This window comes from Gossypium arboreum, chromosome 4, assembly GCF_025698485.1.
Source record: "Gossypium arboreum isolate Shixiya-1 chromosome 4, ASM2569848v2, whole genome shotgun sequence".
NCBI classification, from domain to species: Eukaryota; Viridiplantae; Streptophyta; class Magnoliopsida; order Malvales; family Malvaceae; genus Gossypium; species Gossypium arboreum.
This window is the reverse complement of record NC_069073.1, coordinates 3,523,960-3,550,225: the sequence shown is the minus strand read 5'-3', so window position 1 is coordinate 3,550,225 and position 26,266 is coordinate 3,523,960. Positions and strand designations below refer to the sequence as shown.

Genomic DNA, 26,266 nt, shown 5'->3' with positions numbered 1-26,266 from the left:
AACACTTTAAACATACCTTAATCAAGACTAGAAAGGAGTAGCCGAATGCTTGTTTCCCCTCCCTTCTCTTCTTAGAATTTTCGGCCAAAGAAATCAAAAGATGAACACTTTTATTTCTTTTCTTTGTTTTATCCATTTCATTAATTTAACACATTTTTTATTACATATTTCTCACCACTATTTAATATAATAATATTAAACCATGCATATAATGCCCATAAGTATGAGCTTGGCCGGCCACTAGTTTTATTTTGGACAATTAGCCATGCAAAACCTTAAATTTTGATTCATGTTTATTTCGGTCATCCCATATTATTCCTAGCACATTTTAACTTTAATCACTTAAGTCCTTTTTTATGATTCCACATTCAATTGATAAAATTTAAAACATGAAATTTCACACATGAATTCTCACTACTAATAGACATAGAAAAGAGCATTTAGAAAATTTTTCGACTCGGTTTTGTGGTCCCGAAACCACTTCCCGACTAGGGTCAAAATAGGGCTGTCACATGAACTATGTTATAAATTTTATTTTCATAATTTTAGGGGGCAAAGGGTAATTTTACCTTTACTAATTTAAAATTTTAAAATTTTCTAAAGAGCCAAAACAACAATTTTCTATTTTAGGGGGCTAGCGGCTGGGACCCTTACCAACCCCTTAAATTCGCCTCTGCACATGAATGAAAGCTCCTACACCTATTTATAGAATTTAGTGATCGTTGGATTGTTGACACATGTCAACATCCTTACCATTGATTTCACAAATATCTAATAACTAGAATGTTCATGTCTAATATCTAATCATCTAGAAAATATCCTATTTCTTTAAATTTTGGAATATTAATATTCGGTAAGATTTATACTTAAAGCCGACGAACTTACTAAGCTATAGTCAGCTTCCTTATAATGTTTATTGCTCTTTGTAGATTAACGGGAGGGTCGGAGGGTCGGATCATCACGCTCAAGTCACACTATCTCAATTTTCCGGTAGACCTTGTTATAAATACTTTAAATGGTTTATATGGCATGTATAGAAACCTATATGACTATGATTAGTATTAACCCATGAATATGTTAGTTAAGTTAATATAAGTTTGGTATATGTTATGAATGGAAATTAACTAAGATGCTTAAATACTACTTGAGAATATGAATGGGTATAATATTAGATGAAATAAGGACCGATGATATTATTATGCAATGAATGTAATTTGGATGAAGATTGTATTTATTGAGTTGTTGTTCGTGTTGAATTGGTTGCGATTTGAAAATTTGCAGTGAATGTTAGATGTTTATAAAGGGGTTATATTGAGTTTCAAAAAAAAAAAATTACGAAAAATTTTCGGAGTACTCGAATAAATCTTGATTCATTTCTAATTCGTGATTTGGGCCTTGAGGGTCCATTAAAGGGACTTTACGATTTCATTTTAATATGTTTGTTATTTATTTGTGAATTGTTTGTAAATTGACCGATACGTTCGGTAATGCCTCGTAACCTTGTTTCGGCGACTGTTAATGCCTCGTAACCTTGTTTCGGCGACTGTTTGGGGTTAGGAGGTGTTACATTTCGAATCTAGGCTACATTCCTTACATTATTCTTTCTATCCCTCCCTATTACAGTGTTAGGATTTCCTTTCTCTCTCCCTTCAATATGACTAGAGAGCATCTATAAATTCTTATATGTAGGTGTACAGGGTGGATGGGATTTCTTTAGTCCAGTTATAGTGTGTAAGGGGTTGGAGTGGTGTTTGGCTGGCTGGGCGGGATTCATAATTTGTTGCATTCATTTCATGTTTGGGTGTAATTTTTGTTTGTATGTTTGATTGGGTTAATTGTTAAATATTTAAATTGTTTGACGTGATTTAGGTAACAAGTGTGTTGTCAATAATATAATTATGTTATGTTTGATAATGGAAACGATTAGTAAGACTAATTATCAGTGTGAATTGTTCTTATAGTTTCTATATACGCATGTCCGAATATTTGTTTCAATACTTGCCATCTACCCTATATTTATGTTTCGGACTCACATTGAGCTCTCGTAGCTCATTCCCTTAGTTTCATCCTTTCAGGTAATTTTCCCAATACAGAAAGGTTATGGCAACGTTAACAAGTCTACTCCTTATTTAACCTGATGATAAACTATTAAACAGGACTCATGTTTGCTACAATTACAACTTTTTTTTTTCAACAAAAAAGAATTAAAAATCAAGGAGATAGGGATTAAATAAAAAAGGTTGAAAACGAAGATGAACAAAGAATAAATAAGAACAAACCGTAGAAAATAAGAACGCAAGAGGGAGAGAAATTTGAGTGAATGCTCTCAAGAATTCTTACTGCTTCCCAAAACTCAAGTGAAGTCAAGTTTTTTTTTACAATGAGGGGAGAGGCCTCTATTTATAGTTGAGCCTCCCCAAATCCAACAGTACAGATCAATTACATCAACGGTTAAGATTAAAAGGTATCTACAAATTAAATCTCTAAGACTACAAAATCATATCTTCTAAGATTGCAATCATATCTAAGATTGTATTATATCTAAGATTGCATATCATTAAAGATTATATTTCCATATGAGTAGAGCTTGGACCTTAAATCTTTTCAAGTAATGGGCCATTCCGATCGGGCCAAATTATATTTGTAATTTTGGACTAAACTTGGGCTTCGTTTTTTTGGGGTTTATTATTTTTGTTTTTGGACTTATTTCTGGGCCCGGGCTAAATTGAGTGTCTACAACTATTTATTATTGTATTATTATATTCATTTTCTTTATCTACTATCTTATTTTTAATATTATTAGTATATCCTATTTACTCCTTTTTACTTTATTATTATTAATATTATTATACATGGTATTATTTCCACATTATTATTTTAATATTATATTAACTGTTATATTTTGCTATTACTCTTTTGATAGTTTTATTAGTACGTCATTGTTATTTTCTTCTCACCATTATTAATATATATATACAAATATATATTTCTCTTTAAGTACATATTAGTTTCTATTATTATTATATCATTAGTATTTTCTGTTATTATTATTATTACTATTGTCTTTGTATGTATTATTTTATTATATTTAAGTTTCATTTTTATCACGTTTTCTCGTCGTTATATATATATATTATCATTATTATTATCATATCATATTTATTATTTTCTTTTTATTGTTATTAATATTTTTATGTATACATGTGATTACTTTCTACTATTATTACAAATATATTATTTTTTATTATACTATTAGTACATTATTTTCATTATTTTCTTTATTGTATTCTGAAATTATATTTTAGTTGTTTTTTATCTTTGTTTGTGTTATTTATTTATTTACATATATATCATTTACTTACGTTTCTACTTTACTTTTCGTTATCCTTGATCTGTAATTATTTCATGTGCTTGCTAATTTTTGTTATTCTCGTCTTTTATTTTATTTTATATTAATGCATTTATTATGCTCGTGTATATTATTTTTGCATCTTATTACAAATTCATGTTATTTTAATTGTTTTCGATCTAAAATAAATTCTTTTATAAAAATAATATTCGTGTTTGGGAACCCAAGAACATCGTGCCCTAACTTACTGAGCTTCGATTTTTTCTCATATAACCCAAATAACGGAATGTCATCTTAAAATCGCAATACAAGTTTTGAAATAAACGCTTACTCTCGAAGATACGAGGTGTTGTGTTCTAACTTACTGAATATGACATCTTGTTATCTCGATATAAGAGCTTTTGCAAATAAAGGTAATATTCGGTATTAAGAAATTTTAAAAAACGTGCCCTAACTTACTATGTTTCGACTTTTCTCATTTACCCTAAATAATCGAATATCCTTTTTTAAAAAAGAAAATTAAAATACATGAATTTTAAATAAAGGCAAGCCCATTCTCAAAGTTCGAGATGACGTATTCTAACTTACTGGGCGTGACATTTTATTACTTCGAGATAAGAGAGTCTTTAACATCCGTTTTAATTTATTCGATCATTTTTAAATCAACATTAATACAAAGAGGGATCGTATTTTAAATTCTTTCAAATTTTTAAATCTTCGACACTAAGACACTAATTAATCAACTAGGTACCAATTTTGAGCGAATCGAGGGTGCTAATTCTTCCTCGTGCGTAACCGACTCCCAAACCTGTTTTCTTGATTTGCGTTGACCAAAATCGTTGTTTAAATAAATTAAACTATTTATTAAAAACAACTACTTTTATAAGGTGACCCGATCACACCCATCAAAAAAATCGGTGACGACTCCTCTATTCATTTTCATTTTCAAAATCCAAGTCAAAATCCAAGTAGACCGTCGTTTTTCAATTTCGACATTCAACAAAAGGGTTTTCATGATAAATGCATGTAAACTTCAGATCCTTATATATAATCCGCTGCATAATAAATTTAGAAGAGAATGTTTACTTAAAATTTATCGAAAACGAATTAGAATAATAAATTTTAAATTTACTGAATTTAAAAACTATATATTTATATATATAAAGCAGAGAGAAAACATTAGTATAATCGAAATAGTGTCATCACCCAGTATAATACAAAAAAGAAAAAGAAAGAAAGAAAGCGAGAGAAGTAACAGTAACGATATATGAAGCAGCGTAGAACATATTAAATTACAAAAAGAGAAGATGAAATTACCAGAGAGCGAATGAAAAGGAGACGCAAAGAATCGGAGATATTTGGAGACTGATAGCAAGAAAAGAGGCGAAAGGAATTTTTAAAGAGGCGAGTACTAAATTTTTCAAGGCAAGAGGGGACTAGGTCTTGTTATACTTATTCGCACGTGTCGCAGCACATGGGCTGGATTGATTCCATGACCCTTTTTCTTGGGCTCCCCTCCGGAGTTCTCATTAAACATTAGGGTAAGCAGGTTATGGGCCAAGGATTTATGAATGCTTCAAAAACAGGTGGAGGTAGGTCTATGATCTACAGTAGACCATAATGATGTAAGTTTAAAATTTTGAACTATTTAATTGATGTAAAGAAGACTAATCGTTGAATATATATTACTATATAGAATATTTTAGATCAATATGATAGAGATGTTGGGTTGGTTTGAAAATTTACATGCATACAAGTATAATCATATTGATAAATTCAACAGTTGGATTGTTAAAATATTAATCATATAAATAATTACGAAAGTGTGTAAAACTACTTTAATATTTAAATTTGTCTTCAAAGTTCTTAAATTTTAATTAGAAATAAATTAAAATAATATATTTCTAGAAAATCTATTGTAATGTTTTGAATTCAGATCGTTTTAATTATTACAATAATAATATCAGTTGAGTTAAAATTGATTTAATTCTAAATGATAATTAAAGCAATGAGAGCACTACAAAACTAAATATATAAAAGAGGAAAGATGATTAAGTGTTTATAAGATGAAACTTTATATAAGATCCTTATACTATATATTTTTGTAGAGTTAGTCCTCGATTATTTCTAGTTGTTTCCAAAATGTATATTTTCAGTTAAGAGTCTAACTTTTTAATTGATTTTGACATCTTTTATCATGTTTAAAATAAGTCATATCAAATTGTTTGAAAATTTTAACAAAAAGAAATTGATTTGTGGACTGAAAATACACATTTGGAAAGGTAGAAGGACTAGAAATGATACAATAATAATAATGGGACTAAATACACAAAAAGAAATTTCCTTTTAAATCATAGTATAGGGAGATCTAGAGGTGATTATGGGCCGGGGCAAGATAAAATTTTAGGCCCGTCTACTAGGCCTGGGCCCGGCCCGACCCGAAATATGGGCCTAAAATTTTATCCAAGCCCGTCCCGAAATAAATTACTAAGCCCGAGCTCGCCTGCCTGCCCATATTAATTTTTTTCTTATTTTATTAAATAAAAAATTTAAAATTATAATAAATCAAATATATTTAAAAACATAAAAATAAATATTAAAACAAATAAAAATAATACTAAAACAATTCTTAAAACAATACACAAATTAACAATATAATAAAAAATAGTTATATTAAAATTTAAAATAATTTTAAAATAAAAATATATATATTAATATATAATTAGGGTTTGGTAGGGCCGCTAAAAACTCTTACCTGAGGCCCAGCCCGTTTTCTAAACGGGCATCGTTTTTTTCACCCAAGTCTATTTTTCGGACCTATATTTTTACTCAAAACCTCTTATTTTTTGGACAGGCTTTTGGGCCGGGCCGGACCGCCCGGGCCATGATCAGCTCTAGGGAGATCTGCCTCTTATTGAGTTTAACCTTTATAAAACTTTAATGTTGGCTTGGTTTTTCCAATACTATATTTGTTTTAGGAAAACTACTTGAAGGGAAGCATATACGTTCATTAACCCCCATGTGGCTCCTCTAGTCTTCACTGCATCTTCCCAGCTACTTCTTCTCCTCTCTATCTTCTCTATTTCCTTTCTTTTCCCATTTATTTTGCTTCCTTTTCAGCTTTTGGAACTGTGAGTCCTTTTGCCATTTCGTGTGATCAGTAAGTTTTCTTTTTCTAATGGTTGTTTGCTTTACTTTTTGTTGGTTTTTCTTTCTGGGTTTTGGGTTTTATTCTGTTTGGAATCCTGTTTGGATTCAATAGTTGTTTTTTCTTTCTACGTTTAGTATGGATGATTTTGAATTTATTAGTTTTTGTTAAGTGGATAATCGTGATAAGCCTCTGTTTGTGGCATTTTCACCTTATACCTTAATTGAGTGTTTCACTGCAAATGGTAATCGGATAATTCTATCGAGTTTATAATCTTAAAAAGAAGAAAAAAAGGAAAAAATTTAAAGGAAAATCAATTTAGATAAATTTGTTACTTTTTAAAGATGATATCTAGTGATGGATTATTTTTAAAATTATATAGTTTTTTTTCCCTTTGTTGGTTTAGTTTGAATGGTTAATCTTTAGCTTGTTTTAGACTTTTAAAATCTAATGGAGATGCTTATCTTTTGGCTTGCTCTTTTTTCCTTTTTTCTATTCTGTCTTCAATTTTGTGTTTTTATGTAGACATTTTGGTATAAAAAGATGGTAGCAGAGTCTTGGTTTCCTAGTTTTTGGAAAATTCCGCGGAGGCATGAGGGAGGTTCTGAGAGAGTTGAAAATGGAGTTTTAGCATTTGAAGTTGCAAGCTTGATGTCTAAGCTTGTCCATCTATGGCGGTGTCTAAGTGATAAGCAGGTTAGTAGGCTGAGAGAGGAGATCATGACTTGTGTGGGGGTTTAAAAAGCTGGTATCTGAAGATGAAGGTTACATTGGACACTTGATATGTGCAGAAATGATTGAAACTGTTACACATGTGGCGAAGTCCATGGCTAGGCTTGCAAAGAAATGTAGTGATCCGGGTTTGAAGAGTTTTGAACTTGCTTTCACTGAGTTAATCCAGATTGGGGCTGACCCTTATTGTTGGATATTTTCCTTAAAGAAGATGGACAAGAAAGTGAAGAAGATGGAACGGTACATTTCAGTGAATGCAACTTTGTATCAAGAGATGGAAATGCTCCTGGATCTTGAGCAAACTCTAAGGAGGATGAAAGCCAGTGATGTGGAGCCAGAGAATTTGCTTGAATTTCAGAAGGAGGTTATGTGGAAGCAGCATGAAGTGAAGAATCTTCGGGAGATGTCTCTTTGGAGTAGGACTTATGATTATACAATTCGACTTATAACAAGATCAATATTCACAGTTTTTGTTAGGATCAAACATGTCTTTGGAATTGAACGAAATGTAGATGATGGAGATTTGAGGGCAGCTTCTATAAATAGCAGCCAATCAGTTTCCACCTTGATGCAATCTTCTGTTCATCGCACTGATAATACTAGCCTTACCAGGTTTTCTTCTTGTCCCTTTGGAACGTTTAGCACAAAATCAGGCCCGATTTCAAAACCAAATAAAACAAATTATTTCCATTCTGGGCCTCTTGGTGGCTCAACTACAAAATCAGGTTCTATTGCTCGAAAGAATGGAAATTTCAACTTCCATTCAGGTCCACTTGAGAGGTCTACAGCGAAGTCAGGGCAACTTTTGGGCATGGATAAAATCAGCAAGAAGATTTGGCAGACTAACAACCGCCCTTCCCCTGCTAATGGAAAAAAACCACAATTGAAAAGCTATAGATTGACTCAAGTGGGACCTTTCAAAGGCAGCATTATAGATGCAGATGATGCTATTCATTCAGGAATTCTTAGTGGAATCAAAGCTGGAAATCTTAATCCTCCTGAAGGAAATGCTGTTCAAACTAGTTCGCCGGTGTTTAGATCTCAGTGCAGGTTGTTGGATGCTCCGCCTGAAACTTTGATGAATGTTTGTATCTATAGAAATAAGTGGACCACTATTGCAGTATGTCAATAGATGAATGGAATCTGATTGAATGTTGGCAAGTTTCCATTTTCGGCAGGCAATGGGGTCATCTCCATTCTATTTGCCAACGTCGATCTAAGATGAAAGAATTATCCAACATACTGTGAAAGACATCATAAAGCATTCTTTGTGAGTCAGAGGTATAGTTTGAGCTTTAAAATCATTTATATATATTCCTGGGTGAAGTGCTTGTCATCTTTTCCAAGGTTTGAAGCTTGTTGCTTTATTATCTTCCATGAAATATCTTTTCAAGTTAAGCTGTTATCCATATAATGTGTATATTATTTTAGTGATAGCTTTTTCAATTGGTTTTGTTGACCATATAGGTTTGTTCATAGATTTATATGTTGTGGATACCTTTTGGTTATTTAATTTTAATTTTGGTTACTCGTTTATAAATTTTTTAATTGTACTTACAATTTCTTATAGTAATTAATATTTTTTAAAAATATAAATTTTTTTATACCAATAAGTATGACCCTTGAAGGCAGATAGAGATAGTGATACTTGGTTTAAATTAAAATATATTGAGTAGCATTTTACCTCACTTTGCATGAGGTGACTCTAAGCTTAAGAGCTCGAATTTAAGTCTATTTATAGACGATGTCCTTCATGGGAATGTGTTAAATTCAGTGAGCAAATATGTTCATTGCAAGAAATTGTTATTCACTTTAGAGTGTGTTCACCTATTATTCACTGGACATTGTTTTTCAATTAGAATCAAAGCCACTCATCTAAAGTAACCGGTACATCTTTGAGCTTATAATTAGGGAAAGAAACTATAGATAAGGGGAAGAAGTTATAAGAATGGAGAAAGAATTGTATGAAATTGTAATTTCATGTTATTCTTATCGGAAAAATTTAATTTATTATGTTCCTATTGGAAAGCGATATGAATGAGGTGGAATAATAGTTTCATATAATCATTTTTCATAAGAATGAATCTATTTATAAGTTTTATGCTAGACTATATGATATAACTAATTAATGAAATATTTTTTCCCTTATTGAATCTATTTATAAGTTTGAATACATAAACAAGTAATTAAAAAAACCTTCACCCTTATTTTTCCCCTCTCTTAAAACTGCATTATTTTTCCCCTCTCTTAAAACTGCATTTCAGATTGTTCATTCATTGGATGCAAGAATTGAAACAAGTGGGGGTGAAAGCTTAATATGAAGCAGCAGAAGCCTGCACCGGGAGACAGCTCACTTCACCGGCTTTGAAGGCCCTCTATTGCAATTTTCCACTGGGATGCTCTTTGTTTTGCATCCTCAAACCAAAATACCTTTTTTGGCTACAACACCAAATATATAGATCAGAAAGAGCAAGTTTAAATGGAGTTGAGAGGATTGATGTCCAGCCTATTAGGAGAAGCTAAGAGTCTTACTGTGCAAAGCTTGAAGTGTGATGGACTTGAGACTTGGATGCTGAGGTCATCAGAATTGTCGGACCAAATAATGTTTGCTTTCACCACTAATTTTGCAGGATCAACATATATCAATTTTGGCTTGTTGGTAAGGATAAGCTGAACCTTCTTGCTTGTTAACTTTTGTACCTTTTTTACCATTGAGATCAAAAGAACAGATTCTCCTGGTTCCAAAAACTGTTGCCTGTTTACATCATGCAAATACATATTAGATTACGAAAATTTGCATGCAAAACTAATGTATCCTAGCAAATGAATGGTTCACTGCAGATACAATAATGGACAAGCTTACTGCAAGCAAAAGTGATGTTGATGCAAACAAGAGAGATTGAGAAATACCATCTTGAATCGAAGGATTCAATTGAGGTAAGTCTAGTTATACTGCCATCATTCTGTCTGGCTGAGCCATTTCCAGTGGGCGTAGGATTCGCTGATGAATCACTACGATCATCACCTTCACTTGATCCACCCTGAAAATAGTAATACTATTTTACAACTCTAATGCAAAACTCCATATATAATGAGTGAAAGCTTGTGCTTGTGACATCTTACCCCTGTCTCTAAAACAAGTTCAGGAGGAGTTTGTGTTCTTAAATTACTCCACTCAATTCTCCTAAAGAAAGGATGCGTTTTCAGTGCGGCATAACCATCAGGTCCAGCACCTGGTCGTCTACTGGGATCTAGATCCTGCACCACAGTTGCATACAAAGTGACAAAGTGAAGGATCCATATTCAAACTCACAATTCTTAATTAGGATTGACCATCTCCTCTCCACCTTAAGAATATCATTTCCTATATAAACTTAGTTCTTATATTATTCTTCAAAAATTGAATAAGCAAAGTAACTTTCAAGTTCTATGAACTAAAATTCTTTATAGGAAATTGGAAAGAATACCATAGGATAAAATATATTTGCGAGTTTCCTTAGAAGTAAAGATATTACTTCAAAAACAAGGGGAAAACCTTTGTTTGCAGGAAACATGCAAGTTACCACATGGGAGATGAGGGGAAAAAAACATTCACAAAGTCTAAATAAGAACCAAGAGGTGGGAGGAAACATAAGATTAGCTTCATAGCAAATCAATTAGCCACATGCCAGCAAATAATAGGCCCAAACACATCCATCAAATGCTTCGTTGCTCCAGAGTTAGGGAGATAAAAAATCGAGACTAAAATCGAACCTAAATACCTTGTTAACAATACTTCCCTTAAGGGTTTGGGACCGACCTAAAGAGTGACCCCCCCGGGGTCAACAACTTTCACTCCAATTGGTGCCTATAACCCATATATTTAAAATCTTTGTATGAAACCGTGATTAAAACTCTTATCAGACATTTGTTTAGCATGGGTTTAAATTGGAATGACAAAACCCGAACCGTCCGATGGATTTTGAACTAGTTCACTTTGAGTGGAGTGGATTTTTTTTATTTGAAAACGGATTTGGTGCGGGGTAAATTTTTTCTTTTGGATAATAGGTATGAAGCAATTACAGTAATTGCTTACCTCGCCCCGATTCATCCCACTATATAAAATTACAATTGTATCATTGTATATATAAAACTATTAAAAGGGTAATAATGTAATAACCTAATCTGGAAAAAATAATATATTTTATGTTTTTTTTTTAAGAATTATATTTTGAATATTTTTTTGACTTTAAAAAGATTGAAAATATTAAAGATAAGTAGCAAAAATTTAATTGAAACGGGGTGGAGATGGATGTATCTAATATACATAGAAGTGATAGTGATTTTCAATATTATACATCCATAATGGAGTGAGGCAGGTGGTAGAGTAGAGCATGCCAATTGTGAAGTGATAGTGGATTTAACAATATTCGCTCCATTATCATCTCTAGTTTAAATCATGGTACCCTCATCGCCCTATTATTGTATCAAAAAATTCTTTGCAGTTTTTGAGTGTTCAAGAAATGTTTTTAGAACTGAATTGGTGTTTGAATTGATCAAACTATTGGTTCCCGATTTAATTGGTTTAAAGTAAATAAATTATTGAAAAAAATAAAAAAAAGAACAAAATAATAATTAATTCAATTATTGGTTTAAGTGGTCCGGGTCAACTAATTTTACACCTCCCACCATCTAGAACCTCGCTGATTCTCGGTCCAATTATCTAGAATCCCCCCTGATTCTTGGTAAGAATCAATAGGTTCGATTCATACAACACTTAGCTCAAGAAACTTGGCTAAAAAATAACAAATTATATTGACCAAATGTATGTTAGTTACAGAGCTGCAAAATTCAGTAATTTTCATTTTCATCGTAAATGTCCAGAAACAACACTTAACAGAAGAACTAAAAAGATCTACAAAAAGTCTTAAGCAAACAAGTTTATGGTGAATAGTAGAAACCAAATACAACATGCGTAAAAGTAAATCTTACCAATAGCTTTTCAATGGATCATCCTTCCAGCATAGGATAAAATCTTTCTCTCAATTCATGCTATTCCAGCCGTTTTCTCTTACTTATGCTTGCCAACTCGAGAGTCGAGACTGGCTTTTCTTATTGTTTCTTTCAACGTCTTGATCTTGGCTTCCTGCTCGAATATTTTGTTGCGAGTGTTGGTTAAAATTCCCTTAGCCAGGAGAGTTTAAAACCTATGAACTCTCCATCCTTCACCTTCAACAGCATATCCTCAATCTCCTTTAGCCCAAGCTCAGAGAGGTTACTCTCTAATTTCTGATAAACGTCAGCTACCATATTCAGAATGTGGCTTTGAATCTCCGGATGCTTGATTTGAAAATTGTCGGCAAAATGTGGATGGCTTCGGAAAATGCTGTTTAGCGAGTAACCTCTCTGAGCTTGGGCTAAAGGAGATTGAGGATATGCTGTTGAAGGTGAAGGATGGAAGTTTACAGGTTTTGAACTCTCCTGGCTGAGGGAAATTTTGACCAACACTCGCAACAAAATATTGGAGTAGGAAGCCAAGATCAAGACGTTGAAAGAAACAATAAGAAAAGCCAGTCTCGACTCTCGAGTTGGCAAGCATAAGTAAGAGAAAACGGCTGGAATAGCATGAATTGAGAGAAAGATTTTATCCTATGCTGGAAGGATGATCCATTGAAAAGCTATTGGTAAGATTTACTTTTACGCATGTTGTATTTGGTTTCTACTATTCACCATAAACTTGTTTGCTTAAGACTTTTTGTAGATCTTTTTAGTTCTTCTATTAAGTGTTGTTTTTGGACATTTATGATGAAAATGAAAATTACTGAATTTTGCAGCTCTGTAACTAATATACATTTGGTCAATCTAATTTGTTATCTTTTAGCCAAGTTTCTTGAGCTAAGTGTTGTATGAATCGAACCTATTAATTCTTACCAAGAATCAGGGGGGTTTTAGATAATTGGACTGAGAATCAGCGAGGTTCTTGTCACAGGGCTAAACCTTTCGTCTCACAATCCGTGCGGCCTTAGGCGATTTACTCGTCCAAACTCGCCTAAGTCAGCCTTTTCTCGAATGAGGATTCCTTAAGAACTCCTCTAATGCACCAACTCATACAGCGGAAGCAAACTTATGCCAAAAGAAGCTTATAAAGAACAACAGAAAAGGACGCTCGCAAAGTGTTTGAGTAAATGCTCTCTATTCTTTTATTCACAAAGAATAATGAAACAATGAATGGAGTGAGTACAAATGAGGGAGAGGCTCTCTATTTATACTTGAGCTCCCCCAAAACCGATGGTCAAGATACAATTACATTGACGGACGAGATTAACCATATCCCCTAATTTAAGGGATTTACAAGATATTGCCATATCAAATCCTATCTAATCTTACAAGATATGATTCCCTCTATCTTTAAGATTAGTTACCATAGTTGCCTAAGTTGCCATATCTTCGCTATCGAGCCAACTAGGCTTCAATTTGACAGGCTTCTCCAACAGTTCCTTGAATCGGGCCAGCTCTCGTGGGCCAAATGATCCCCATCTAAGTAATAGACCTCCATCGGATACATTTGGTTCGATGGTCACGGGCTTTGAACTCTGGCCCGTGACACTAGATGGTGGGAGGTGTAAAATTAGTTGACCCGGACCACTTAAACCAATAATTGAATTAATTATTATTTTGTTTTTTTTTTATTTTTTTCAACAATTTATTTGCTTTAAACCAATTAGATCGGGAACCAATAGTTTGATCAATTCAAACACCAATTTGGTTCTAAAAACATTTCTTGAACACTCAAAAACTGCAAAGAGTTTTTTGATACAATAATAGGGCGATGAGGGTACCATGATTTAAACTAGAGATGATAATGGAGAGAATATTCTTAAATCCACTATCACTTCACAATTGGCATGCTCTACTCTACCACCTGCCTTACTCCATTATGGATGTATAATATTGAAAATCACTACCACTTCTATGTATATTAGATACATCCATCTCTGCCCCGTTTCAATTAAATTTTTGCTACTTATCTTTAATATTTTCAATCTTTTTAAAGTCAAAGAAATATTCAAAATATAATTCTTTAAAAAAAAACATAAAATATATTATTTTTCCAGATTAGGTTATTACATTATTACCCTTTTAATAGTTTTCTATATACAATGATACAATTGTAATTTTATATAGTGGGATGAATCGGGGCGAGGTAAGCAATTACTGTAATTGCTTCATACCTATTATCCAAAAGAAAAAATTTGCCTCGCGCCAAATCCGTTTTCAAATAAAAAAAAATCCACTCCATTCAAAGTGAACTAGTTCAAAATCCATCGGACGGTTCGGGTTTTGTCATTCCAATTTAAACCCATGCTAAACAAATGTCTGATAAGAGTTTTAATCATGGTTCCATACAAGTCAAGACAAAACTACAAAGATTTTAAATATATGGGTTATAGGCACCAATTGGAGTGAAAGTTGTTGACCAGGGGGAGTCACTCTTTAGGTCGGTCCCAAACCCTTAAGGAAAGTATTGTTAACAAGGTATCTAGATTCGGTTTTAGTCTCGAGTTTTTATCTCCCTAACTCTGGAGCAACGAAGCATTTGATGGATGTGTTTGGGCCTATTATTTGCTGGCATGTGGCTAATTGATTTGCTATGAAGCTAATCTTATGTTTCCTCCCACCTACCTGCAACTATTTTGACTTTTCTTGGTTCTTATTTAGACTTTGTGAATGTTTTTTTCCCCTCATCTCCCATGTGGTAACTTGCATGTTTCCTGCAAGACAAAGGTTTTCCCCTTGTTTTTGAAGTAATATCTTTACTTCTAAGGAAACACGCAAATAGATTTTATCCTATGGTATTCTTTCCAATTTCCTATAAAGAATTTCCAACATGCGTAAAAGTAAATCTTACCAATAGCTTTTCAATGAGGTCTCTGGCTTCTTCAGAAAAATAATCTGGCAATCTTATATCTCTGGCTATAATTCTTTGAAATATAAGCCATTCACTTGTATCTTTAAAGGGAGAAGTCCCTGAAAGCATTTGGTACAAGGTGCAGCCTAGTGCCCAGAGGTCATTTCTGTTTGAATATGATCAAAAGAGAAAATTGTATTACCCTAGGAAGAATAGATGAACAAGATCAAGGAAAATAACCAAGCTAATTACAAGATTCTATACTTTCATTATCTGGAAAACCAAGTGATAAGGATTTTTTTTAAAGGTGGAAAGGGGGATTAAAGAAAAAAAATCAAGAAATTAGTTGCAAAAAGCTTAAGATTCCATTTCAAGTTTGACAATCCATTTCAAGTTTGACAATTTTAATCTAGATAATGAAACAAACTAATGATGAGATTGAAGGCCTGTTACCCAAAAGTTGCTGGAGAAGAGTTCAAGACTTCAGGAGGAACATAAGTGGCTGTCCCCACAAACGTGCAGGCCTTGTCATCTGTAATGGGTATTACAAACAATGTTAGCCTTAAAACTTTTTCTTTTCCTTTTTCTTTAGGGGGAGTGAAAAAATCATCTCTTCTTTTTTTTTTTTTACCCGAGGATGCATTAGGAAGGACTGTTATTCGGCTATCCTGCATGGGCTTTACACTGCCAAAGTCAGCAATCTTGATATGCCCATCTTTAATAAGAAGCAAATTCTCCGGCTGCCATGCAACAATGATTCAGAACTTTACCAATGTTGATGTAACATAGTATGCATGAACTGATAACAACACTGGAACAAAACATGCATGCTTGAAAAATACCTTAATATCTCTATGCATCAATCCCATGTTGTGTATATATTCAAGAGCATCTACAACCTCTGCAGCATAGAACCGAGCTTCATCCTCCGATAACCGACCTTTCTACACAAAATATATGATTGTTATTGAACAACAAATAAACCAGTTTAGATAGGAGCAAATGCTAAATCACAACTCAAGAAATTCTGGCACTCACTATTATAAAAGGTTGTCAACATTACTCGATGAATTGCAAAAAGGGTCTAGAAGTGATTTTTTATTAGAATTTTTTATCAAAGATGAAGTATGCATGACTATCCCAGATTGTCATGAATTTGATAGGAAAATAGGAATAAAAAATCACTAGATTCACGATAATTCAAGGAGGAACCAACTCAATGACATGCTAGAAGAAAAAAAGTGAACACAATGCATGAATTTTCCATTACTAGATAGGATCACGTCTAAGAGTAACTTACTCTGTTTATTTGGTCAAAAAGTTCTCCACCTTCACAGGGTTCAAGTGCCATGTCTTCAGAATATAACAAAGAAAACAGTGTCAAGCAAAAATCAAAGCTGAATGAAGTGACAAGAGTTAACTAATGGAAGAAAATTTGGTGTAATAACTAATTAAGTAAACAAGTATGCACATGATACAAATTAAAGATACAACCAAGAATACTTACATAGTGAGAAATTATCTTGAAATGTAAAATAGAGTCGCATAATACCAGGATGGTCCAGTTGGTCAAGCACGATACGTTCCAATTTTACATAAGCTGTTCTATTTTCCATGGTGATGAACTTTTTGTCCATGATCTTCAAAGCATACACTATTCCTGTATCCTTCTTCTTTGCCTTCACAACCTGATAGCAACATTAATATGATATTCAGAACAATACCAATAAAAATGACGAGTAAACATGGAAAGCAAACATATACAAAGTAAATATTCCACAAGTATTTAGTATAAAATCTCGAAAAGTATTATCATCCGGGATAAATTTTCACATAAAAATATGATTGAATTTCGATCCAGTAAGCATAAAACTATGATCTTGATTTAATTTTCACATGCCATTTAACATTGTTACATATCAACATTTTGCATTTACATATAGCATATACAAATAAATATATTTGCCCATCACTTAAATGTTTATGATTGAACCAAAACAAAAGTTTCAAGTGTACAATTACATACAAATATACAAATTTTGATACCAAGTTTATGCATATATATACATATATATTCTTCACAAACTAATATACCAAGCAATCACCATCACCATACAAATTTTGTTATCTTAAGAACATAAATTGCATTTGATGCTTGTAAAGGAGTAGCACAAAACATAAACATATAAGTTTGTCATGTTTGGATTATTCCTTATCACTCTTATGCAATGGTAGTGCTCAAATAAAGGAAATAAGTTTACTTCACTCTCAAATTCTCAGAACTTGGAACAAAAGTACCAAGATTTTTTTTTTTTTGGTCATTAAGTAATTTAGATTCTGGGATGGTGGAAAAAGAAACTAGCGAAAAGGGCAAAAGAGATGATCATAATTTAAAAAGGAAAGCAGTTGGTAAGGCATGTCAAGTTGAACCATTAGTGCTTTGCTGGGTATGGCTATTATAAGTTGGACCAATATAAAATGTCTATAATCCAAAGTTGTTATGATTCTCCTGTTAGACTCTAATACTACGTTTGGTTCATTGTAATAGAATAGAGTTGTAATTAATAATTCAACAGTTTGGTTAAATGGAATGTAATAAAACTGTAATAGTATTCTTATGTTTGGTTTAATGGAATAATATTGTAATAGTATAAGGAAAAAAGTTAAAATGACCGAGTACTTTTAATATATTTTTTAGGTAAATAATTATTGTTGTTATTATTAAATTTTAATAGGATTATTATTAAATATAATTTAATAACATTGTTAATATAATTATTTTATATTAAATCATATTAAAATATTTTATTTTATATTTTTAAATCTAAGTTTTAAAAGACTAATCTGGAAATTAAAATTTTTTGTTATTTAAGGTTGCATGGAATAACCATTCTTTGGTATCACCAAAGAATCACTATTACGGGCAACAAATAATAAGGAAGTAATGTTCATTCCATTGAATGAGTATTACATTCAACCAAATAACGAAATGATTTATCATTCAATGAATAAGAGGGGAATACTATTCCATTCCCCCAACCAAACATGGAGTAATAGATTTTCCATTCTTCCTTCTTACCAAGCAATAGCCTATCAAAATATCATAGTAGTATTCCCCTTCTAATAAGTAGAGACATAATCAAATTTTATTTTTCTTTCCTTTGCACCAAAATTTTAGAGGGTGTTTGGATAAATAATTTTAAATTTTTAGTTAAATAATTATTTTAGAAAAAATTAAGTTACTAAAATTTTACGAATTAAAAAATAATTATAAAAAGATAATTTCAATAATGATATCATTAGATTAATATTTTTAATAAAAGAATTTTTAAAATTTATATATTAAAATTAAATAAAATGGTTTTGAAGTTTAAGTTTAGCTAATATATAAAAAAGCCTTAAATTACTACATTTTGTTTAAACAATCACAAAATATTTTTGTAGTTAAATAAGCTTATAACCTATGAGTTTTATCAATAAAAGTCCTTTATTTTAATATTAAAGTAAAATTATTTTGAATTCAAGCTCTTTTCTTAATTTCTTGTCGATGCATGCATTTTGTTATTATAAAAAATAATAGACCTAATAAAAAATATAAAGAGATAATCAAAATTTTCAAAAGTATGATTAAGTTTCTTACTAGACCTAATCATGGGCCAGCCCACTTGCTTAGGGCTTGAATAAAAAATAAAGTTCGTTTTCTAAATAGGCTGGGCCTCGAGTAAGATTTTTTGGCCCGAGCTTAGCCCGAATTTGCCTAAAAAATTTTCACTGTTGTTTTGTTGTCATTTTAATGTTGTTTTGCTACCATTTTGCTATTATATTGTTACTATTTGTTATTACTGTTTGAATATTGTATAACTTTTGTTTTATTATTTATTTTGCTATTATTTTAGGGACATTTACTTGCTAAGTTGCAACAATCTTAATATTATTTGAGTATAAAGACTTTTTAATGTATTTTCAATTTGTTGAGAAAGATTTATTTTAATCTTTTTAGTGTATTTGATGTATTATATAAAATAATAATATAAATTTTTTTAGTACAAGTTAGGCTTAGAGGTGATCATGGGCGGGCGGGCCGGCCCATACAAATTTTTAGGCCCGTCTACTAGGCCTGGCCTGACCGGGCCGAAATATGGGCCTAAAATTTTGCCCAAGCCCGCCCGAAATAAAATTACTAAGCCGAGCCCGGCCCGCCCGCCCATATTAAATTTTTTATTTTATTAAATAAAAAATTTAAAATATAATAAATCAAATATATTTAAAAACATAAAAACAAATATTAAAACAAATAAAAATAATACTAAAACAATTCTTAAAACAATACACAAATTAATAATATAATAAAAATAGTTATATTAAAATTTAAAATAATTAAAATAAAATAAAAAATATATATTAATATATAATTGGTAGGCAGGCCCGGCCAAAAATCTTACTGAGGCCCAGCCCGCTTTCTAAACGGGCCTCTTTTTGCCCAAGCCCATTTTTGGGCCTATATTTTACCCAAACCTCCTATTTTTCTAAGGGGCCTTGGTCGGGCAGGCCAAACCCATGATCACTCTAGTTAGGGTCAAGTTTAGTTTTTTTTTTATTTGGGTGGGACTTGAACAAAATTTTAAACTTATTTTTAAGGCGAGTCGAGCTCGGGCCTAGAAAACAAACCTAAAATTTTGCATTGGCCCAAATTGTCCCATGATCTGATCTATTTGTTACATATATAAGTACTTTTAAGAAATTATAAAATATTATTTTATTTTACTTTTAAAAAATATTTTTTTATTTTTATTTAATAAACTATTCTGATCAAATTCACATCAATATACAATGCAAATTAATTTTTGTACTTTAAAATTAAAATCAAGGGATTTCATAGATAAAAATTATAGGTTACATATCAACATCTTGCATTTACATGTAGCATATACAAATAAATATATTTGCCCATCACTTAAATGTTTATGATTGAACCAAAACAAAAGTTTCAAGTGTACAATTACATTCAAATTAAAGTTTATGTATACAAATATACAAATTTTGATACCAAATTTATGTGTATATATATATATACATATATATATATTCTTCACAAACTAACATATATACCAAGCAATCACCATCACCATACAAATTTTGTTATCTTAAGAACATTACATTTGATGCTCGTAAAGGAGTAGCACAAAACATAAACATGTAAGTTTGTCATGTTTGGATTATTCCTTATCACTCTTAGTGCTCAAATTCTCAGAACTTGGAACAAAAGTAACAAGAATTTTTTTTTTTTGTCAATAAGTAATTTAGATTCTGGGATGGTGGAAAAAGAAACTAACAAAAAGGGCAAAAGAGATAATCATAAGTTAAAAAGGAAAGCAGTTGGGAAAGAATGTCAAGTTGAACCATTACTGCTTTGCTGGGTATGGCTATTATAATTTGGACCAATATAAAATGCCCATAATCCAAAGTTGTTATGATTTTTCGATTAGACCCTAAGACAACATTTAGTTTGTTGTAATGAAATAGAGTTGTAATTAGTAATTCAGCTGCTTAGTCAAATGGAACGTAATAAAACCGTAATAGTATCTTTATGTTTGGTTTAATGGAATAATGTTGTAATAGTATAAGGAAAAAAGTTTAACACAATTTTTTAGATAGATGATTATTGTTATTATTATTAAATTTTAATAGGTTTATTATTAAATATAATTTAATAAAATAAAATATATAATTTAATAACATTGTTAATATAATTATTTTATATTAAAATATTTTATTTTTATATTTTTGAATCCAAGTTTTAAAAGACTAATCTGAAAATTAATTTTTTGTTATTCAAGGTTGCATGGAATAACCATTCTTTAGTATCACCAAAGAATCATTTTTACGGGAAAACAAGTAATAAGGAAATAATAGTCATTCCATTGAATGAGTATTACATTCAACCAAATAAAGAAATGATTTATCATTAAATGAATAATAGGAGAATACTATTCCATTCCCCGACCAAACATGAAATGAAAGATTTTCCATTCTTCCTTCCTACCAAGCAAATAACGTATCAAAATATCATAATAGTATTCCCTTCTAATAAGTAGAGGCATAATCAAATATTATTATTTAACAAAATTTTATTTTTCTTTCGTTTGCATCAAAATTTTAGAGGGTGTTTGGATGAATAATTTTAAATTTTTAAATATTTTTATTTTTTCAGTTAAATAATTATTTTAAATAAAAATTAAGTTATTAAAATTTTACGAATTAAAAAATAATTATAAAAAGATAATTTCAATAATGATGTCATTAGATTACATTTTAATAAAATAATTTTTAAAAGTTATATATTAAAATTAAATAAAATGGTTTTTGAAGTTTAAGTTTAGTTAATATATCAAAAAGTCCTTAAATTACTACATTTTGTTTAAACAATTACTTAAACTTTTTTGTAATTAAATAAGCTCATAACCTATGAGTTTTATCCATAAAAGCCTTTTTATTTTAATATTAAAGTAAAATTATTTTGAATTCAGGCTCTTATATTAATTTCTTGTGGATGCATGCATTTTTTACATCAACATAAAATATAAAGAGATAATCAAAATTTTCAAAAGTGTGATTAAGTTTCTTACTAGACCTAATCATGGGTCAGCCCACCCGCTTAGACTTGAAGGTCCACTCGAAAAGTGGGAGAGTTTGAATAAAAATATAGACTCGAAAAATGGGCTTGGACAAAAAATAAGGTTCGTTTTCTAAATAGGTCAGGCCTCGGGTAAGATTTTTTGGCCCAAGCTTAACTTGAATTTGCCTAAAATTTTTTCACTGTTGTTTTGTTGTCATTTTAATGTTGTTTTGCTACCATTTTGCTATTATATTGTTACTATTTGTTGTTGTTGTTTGAATATTGTATAACTCTTATTTTATTATTTTAGAGACATTTACTTGCTAAGTTGCAACTACCTTAGTATTATTTGAGTATAAAGATTTTTTTAATGTATTTTTAATTTGTTGAGAAAGATTTATTTTAATCTTTTTAGTGTATTTGATGTATTATATAAAAAAATCATGTAAATTTTTTTTAGTACAAGTCAGGCTCGAGTTTAGTTTTTTTTTTGGTTGGATTTGAACAAAATTTTAAACTTATTTTTCAATCAGAGTCGGGCTCGGGCCTAGAAAACGAACCTAAAATTTTCATTGGCCCAACCTGGCCCATGATCTGGGTCTATTTGTTACGTATATAAGTACTTTTAAGAAATTTTAACATATTATTTTGTTTTACTTTTAAAAAATATTATTTTATTTTCATTTAATAAACTATTCTCATCAAATTCACATCAATATACAATGCAAATTAATTTTGTACTTTAATATTAAAATCAATAGTTTTCATGGATAAAAATTATAGGTTAAGAGTTTATTAAACTACAAAATAGTATAAGAGCTTGTTTAAACAAGATATAATCGTTTAAGGGCTTTTTAGTCCGTAAACCTTTAAGTTTTTATGTTATAGTACGACCATGTGTGCTCAATAAAATAAAATATCCAGAAATTTTGAAATACCACATATATAGTTAGAAATTTGAAAAAGAAAAAGGTAAACTATCTTGTTTGTCACTTTAAATAAGGATATTTCTATTTTGGTCACCCTAAAATTATTTTTCGTTAATTTGGTCACCCAAAAAAAATTAATCAAATTGACCACTCAATTGTTAAAATGGTAACGGAAGATTAATTGTACGTTTCCACGTAATTTTTTAGATGACCAAAATAGTAACGATTTCTATTTAGAGTGACTAATGAGATAGTTTATCCTAATTTTAGAATGACCAAAATAGAAACGACTTCAATTTAGAGTGACCAAAATAGGAAATGAATAGTTAGCATTCCGTTACTATTTAACGATAGAATAACCAATTTGATTAATTTTTTTTAGGTGATCAAAAGAGGAATAACTCTTATTTAGAGTGACTAGCAAAATAATTTACCAAAAAAAAAAAAACTATGAGACTATCAAGATAATTTACCAAAAAAAAATATGATATTAAAATGCTCATAAATTTTGAAATTTTCTAATATTTTTAATAAACACACCAATCAAATAAAATTTATTCTAATAAATCCCTCTCCTTACGAAACTATGCAAATTTATTTCATTCCATTTAAGCATCTTATATCACAAACTAGATACAGGGGCGAAGCAAGAACAATCTTTTAGGGGGGTCGAATGAAATTTTAATTTTTTATAGTCTATATCTTTATAATTTTTAAAGAATTAAATCGAATTTTTATAATTTTAGGAAGCCAAAATATAATTTTACCTTTACCAATTTAAAATTAAAAAAAAAATTAAATACTTAAATAACAATTTTATATTTTAAGAGGGCCGGGCTCATGCCAGCCCCTCTAAATTCACCACTGACTAGATAGTTTGGTAATGGTAGCTAAAATTTACCTCAAAAAAGCATAATTCATCACAAATTAACACTACACATCAAACTAAAAAATCCAAGATATATAAGACTAACCTTTGAATAAGATCCAAGTCTCAAAGTCTCTCCTAAGGTTGATAAGTTGCTGTTGCTTTGTCTTTGCTGACCCCATAAACTCCTCCTTTAGCCTTTCCCATGCTTTCTTGGGTGTGCTACAAGTCATGATCCGAGTGAAAATCACATCATGTACACCGTTTTGCAAGCAGGCCATTGCTTTATGCTTCTTGGCACACTCTTCACTGTGTTGCCTCATCTGTGCAATGGTTGGATTGGCCCTCAATGGAGGTGGTTCAGCATCATTCTCGACTACACTCCACAAATCATATGCTTGGAGGTATGTCTTCATCTTTACTACCCAAATGTGGTAGTTTTCTCCAACAAACACAGGTGGTGGTGGTGTAAAGCTCATCTTTGCAGCAAACAAACAGACCAACAAAAAATAGTTTCTTTCTTTCTCAAGCTTTCTTTCCACAAAAAAAAGAACACCAACAACAGAGGTCCTCAAAGATTTAGGCGCTTGATATCAAATGTTGGAACAAAGGAAGGTAATTACCGATAATGGTATAGAAGGTGATTACCGATGATGGAAAGAAGGTGATTACCGGTGATGGTAAGTGATGTTGAGATGGTGATTACCGGTGATGGTAAGTGGTGTTGAGAACAAGCAAAAGAAACTAAGAAAACTTGAGCTTGAAAATGGATGAGAGATCAGCCATCACACTTCATTGAACATGAATGAAAATATAAATACAAAGTTACAAGGTCAAATGACCATTACCTAATAACTGAACTACTCCCACTAAGTCTAACTAAATCAACTTAAACTACAAGCAAAAGCAAGCTGGTATGGCCAGCCATTACATCAACAAATTTTAAATCTAAAATCTACCAACTTAGATATCAAGTTACAAAGTAACTAAACTAAGTTACATAGCAACAAAATAACAAAATGATCCTAGGACAGCTGCTGCATTCGGTTCTGCTTCATTGCTGCCAATCTTCATGAGCTGCTGCTGGTTCAATGTTGCATTGCAGGCCAATGCTTCAACAGATTGTTTGGAGTTCCACGGGGATGTTCTCCGATATAGCCACTTTGATGTGCACCAACAGGGTTAAAGTATCTCAGCAATATGATCTTCCACTCTGGGTCTGCATGTTGTATGTCCCTACAAATCTCTTCAATTATAGGCTTGGTTCTTCCATAAGGATTGATGGCAGACACAGGGAACTCTTCTCTACATGGAACCTCCTTTGGCCAACCGTAGACGGCAGCTGATGATGAAAATACTAGATTTTTGCATCCATAGGCTTCCATTACTTCCAACAACGTGATTGCCCCAACGATATTGTTGCTGTAATACATCAATGGTTTCTTCATGCTTTCACCTACGGCTTTCAGTCCAGCAAAGTGTATGACATCGTCAAATTTTCTTTCCGTAAATACATTTTGCAGCGCAGGTTTGTCTCGAAGGTCAAGCTGGTGAAAGTAAAGGTTGTTGCCGTACCGGCCGGCGAGATCTTTGACTCTTGTGATGGCAACGTCAGAGGAATTGTTGAGATTGTCCACCACCACTGCATTGTAGCCTCCCACTAGTAGCTCTAGCACAGTGTGGCTTCCAATAAAACCAGCACCACCAGTCACCAAAATGTTATTTGCCATAGCCACTTTTTGTCTCAATGACTTGAAAAGAGAATCACGCTTGGTTTTATAACTTTATTCGGTGAGGATATGATAGAATATGTTACTAGTCAAAATACCTGTTACATACACAGTATTTGGTTTAAAAAGATTATGTTAGGACAGGATTTTGTGCTGACTGTTTTGGCAGACGTTGAAGTTTCAGAGGGCCACAATTGGAGATAGTGCTTTTGGATAGAGAAATGTATATAGTCAAACCTTGAGAAACAGTTTGCAGGTGTAGCTCCCTGGGTGATTGTCTACTATAAATCACATTATATTTTGTTATTTTTATTTTAAATTATATATTAGATGGTTCTTTCTATTAAAAATTTATTTATTTGTATTGTTAAAAACTGGCGTAACTGATAAAATAATCAAACAATGACGCTTGGCGTCTCACATGTACCTCATGTTAACTATAGGGACCAATTTTTTAACAGTAAAAATAAATGGTAATTTTACCAAAAGAACTAATTTACTCTTTGATCTAACATACAAGAACTAATTTATCTATTTTTTAATAAAATAACTAAAATACAACCTGAATCTTAATATAAAGACCTCTATAATACTTTTAATTTATTAATCACATAAAAATATATAATTTTTTTAAATATCTCTACCAACTAAAAATCTTAAAAATCTAATCTTTTTATTCTTTCAACATTCATCACCTTTTCCCCAAATTTTATTTATTCTCTCTCATGCATTTTGTAGAATTTTTAAAACATAAACAATAACTATACTTTCAAACAAATCTCCCTAATTTCTTAACACAAATTTTCGGAGTACTCGAATAAGTCTCGATTCTTTTCTAATTCATGATTTGGGCCTCGAGGGTCCATTAAAGGGACTTTACGATTTAATTTTAGTATGTTTGTTATTTATTTGTGAATTGTTTGTAAATTGATCGATACGTTCGGTAATGCCTCGTAACCTTGTTCCAGCGACAGTTTGGGGTTAGGAGGTGTTACATTTCGAATCT

The 26,266-nt window shown here is 31.3% G+C and overlaps 2 protein-coding genes and 1 pseudogene across 2 annotated transcripts; 1 reads left to right on the top strand and 2 right to left on the bottom strand.

Moving 5' to 3' along the window:
• Window positions 1-6,294: 6,294 nt before the first annotated feature.
• LOC108460390 (protein PSK SIMULATOR 2-like) lies at window positions 6,295-10,422 on the top strand (annotated as a pseudogene).
• LOC128291768 (3-phosphoinositide-dependent protein kinase 2-like) lies at window positions 9,219-24,009 on the bottom strand. Its single transcript, XM_053027060.1, has 12 exons — window positions 23,791-24,009; window positions 23,637-23,702; window positions 16,625-16,805; window positions 16,418-16,470; window positions 15,960-16,061; window positions 15,749-15,857; window positions 15,571-15,649; window positions 15,118-15,283; window positions 10,353-10,487; window positions 10,140-10,270; window positions 9,762-9,984; window positions 9,219-9,668 (listed from the first exon to the last, which is right to left on the bottom strand). The coding sequence occupies exons 1-12, from the start codon at window positions 24,007-24,009 to the stop codon at window positions 9,585-9,587; spliced, it is 1,548 nt and encodes a 515-aa protein (XP_052883020.1). The 3' UTR covers window positions 9,219-9,584.
• LOC108458503 (UDP-glucose 4-epimerase 2-like) lies at window positions 23,477-25,296 on the bottom strand. Its single transcript, XM_017757929.2, has one exon. The coding sequence runs from the start codon at window positions 25,258-25,260 to the stop codon at window positions 24,619-24,621; it is 642 nt and encodes a 213-aa protein (XP_017613418.1). The 5' UTR covers window positions 25,261-25,296; the 3' UTR covers window positions 23,477-24,618.
• Window positions 25,297-26,266: the final 970 nt, after the last annotated feature.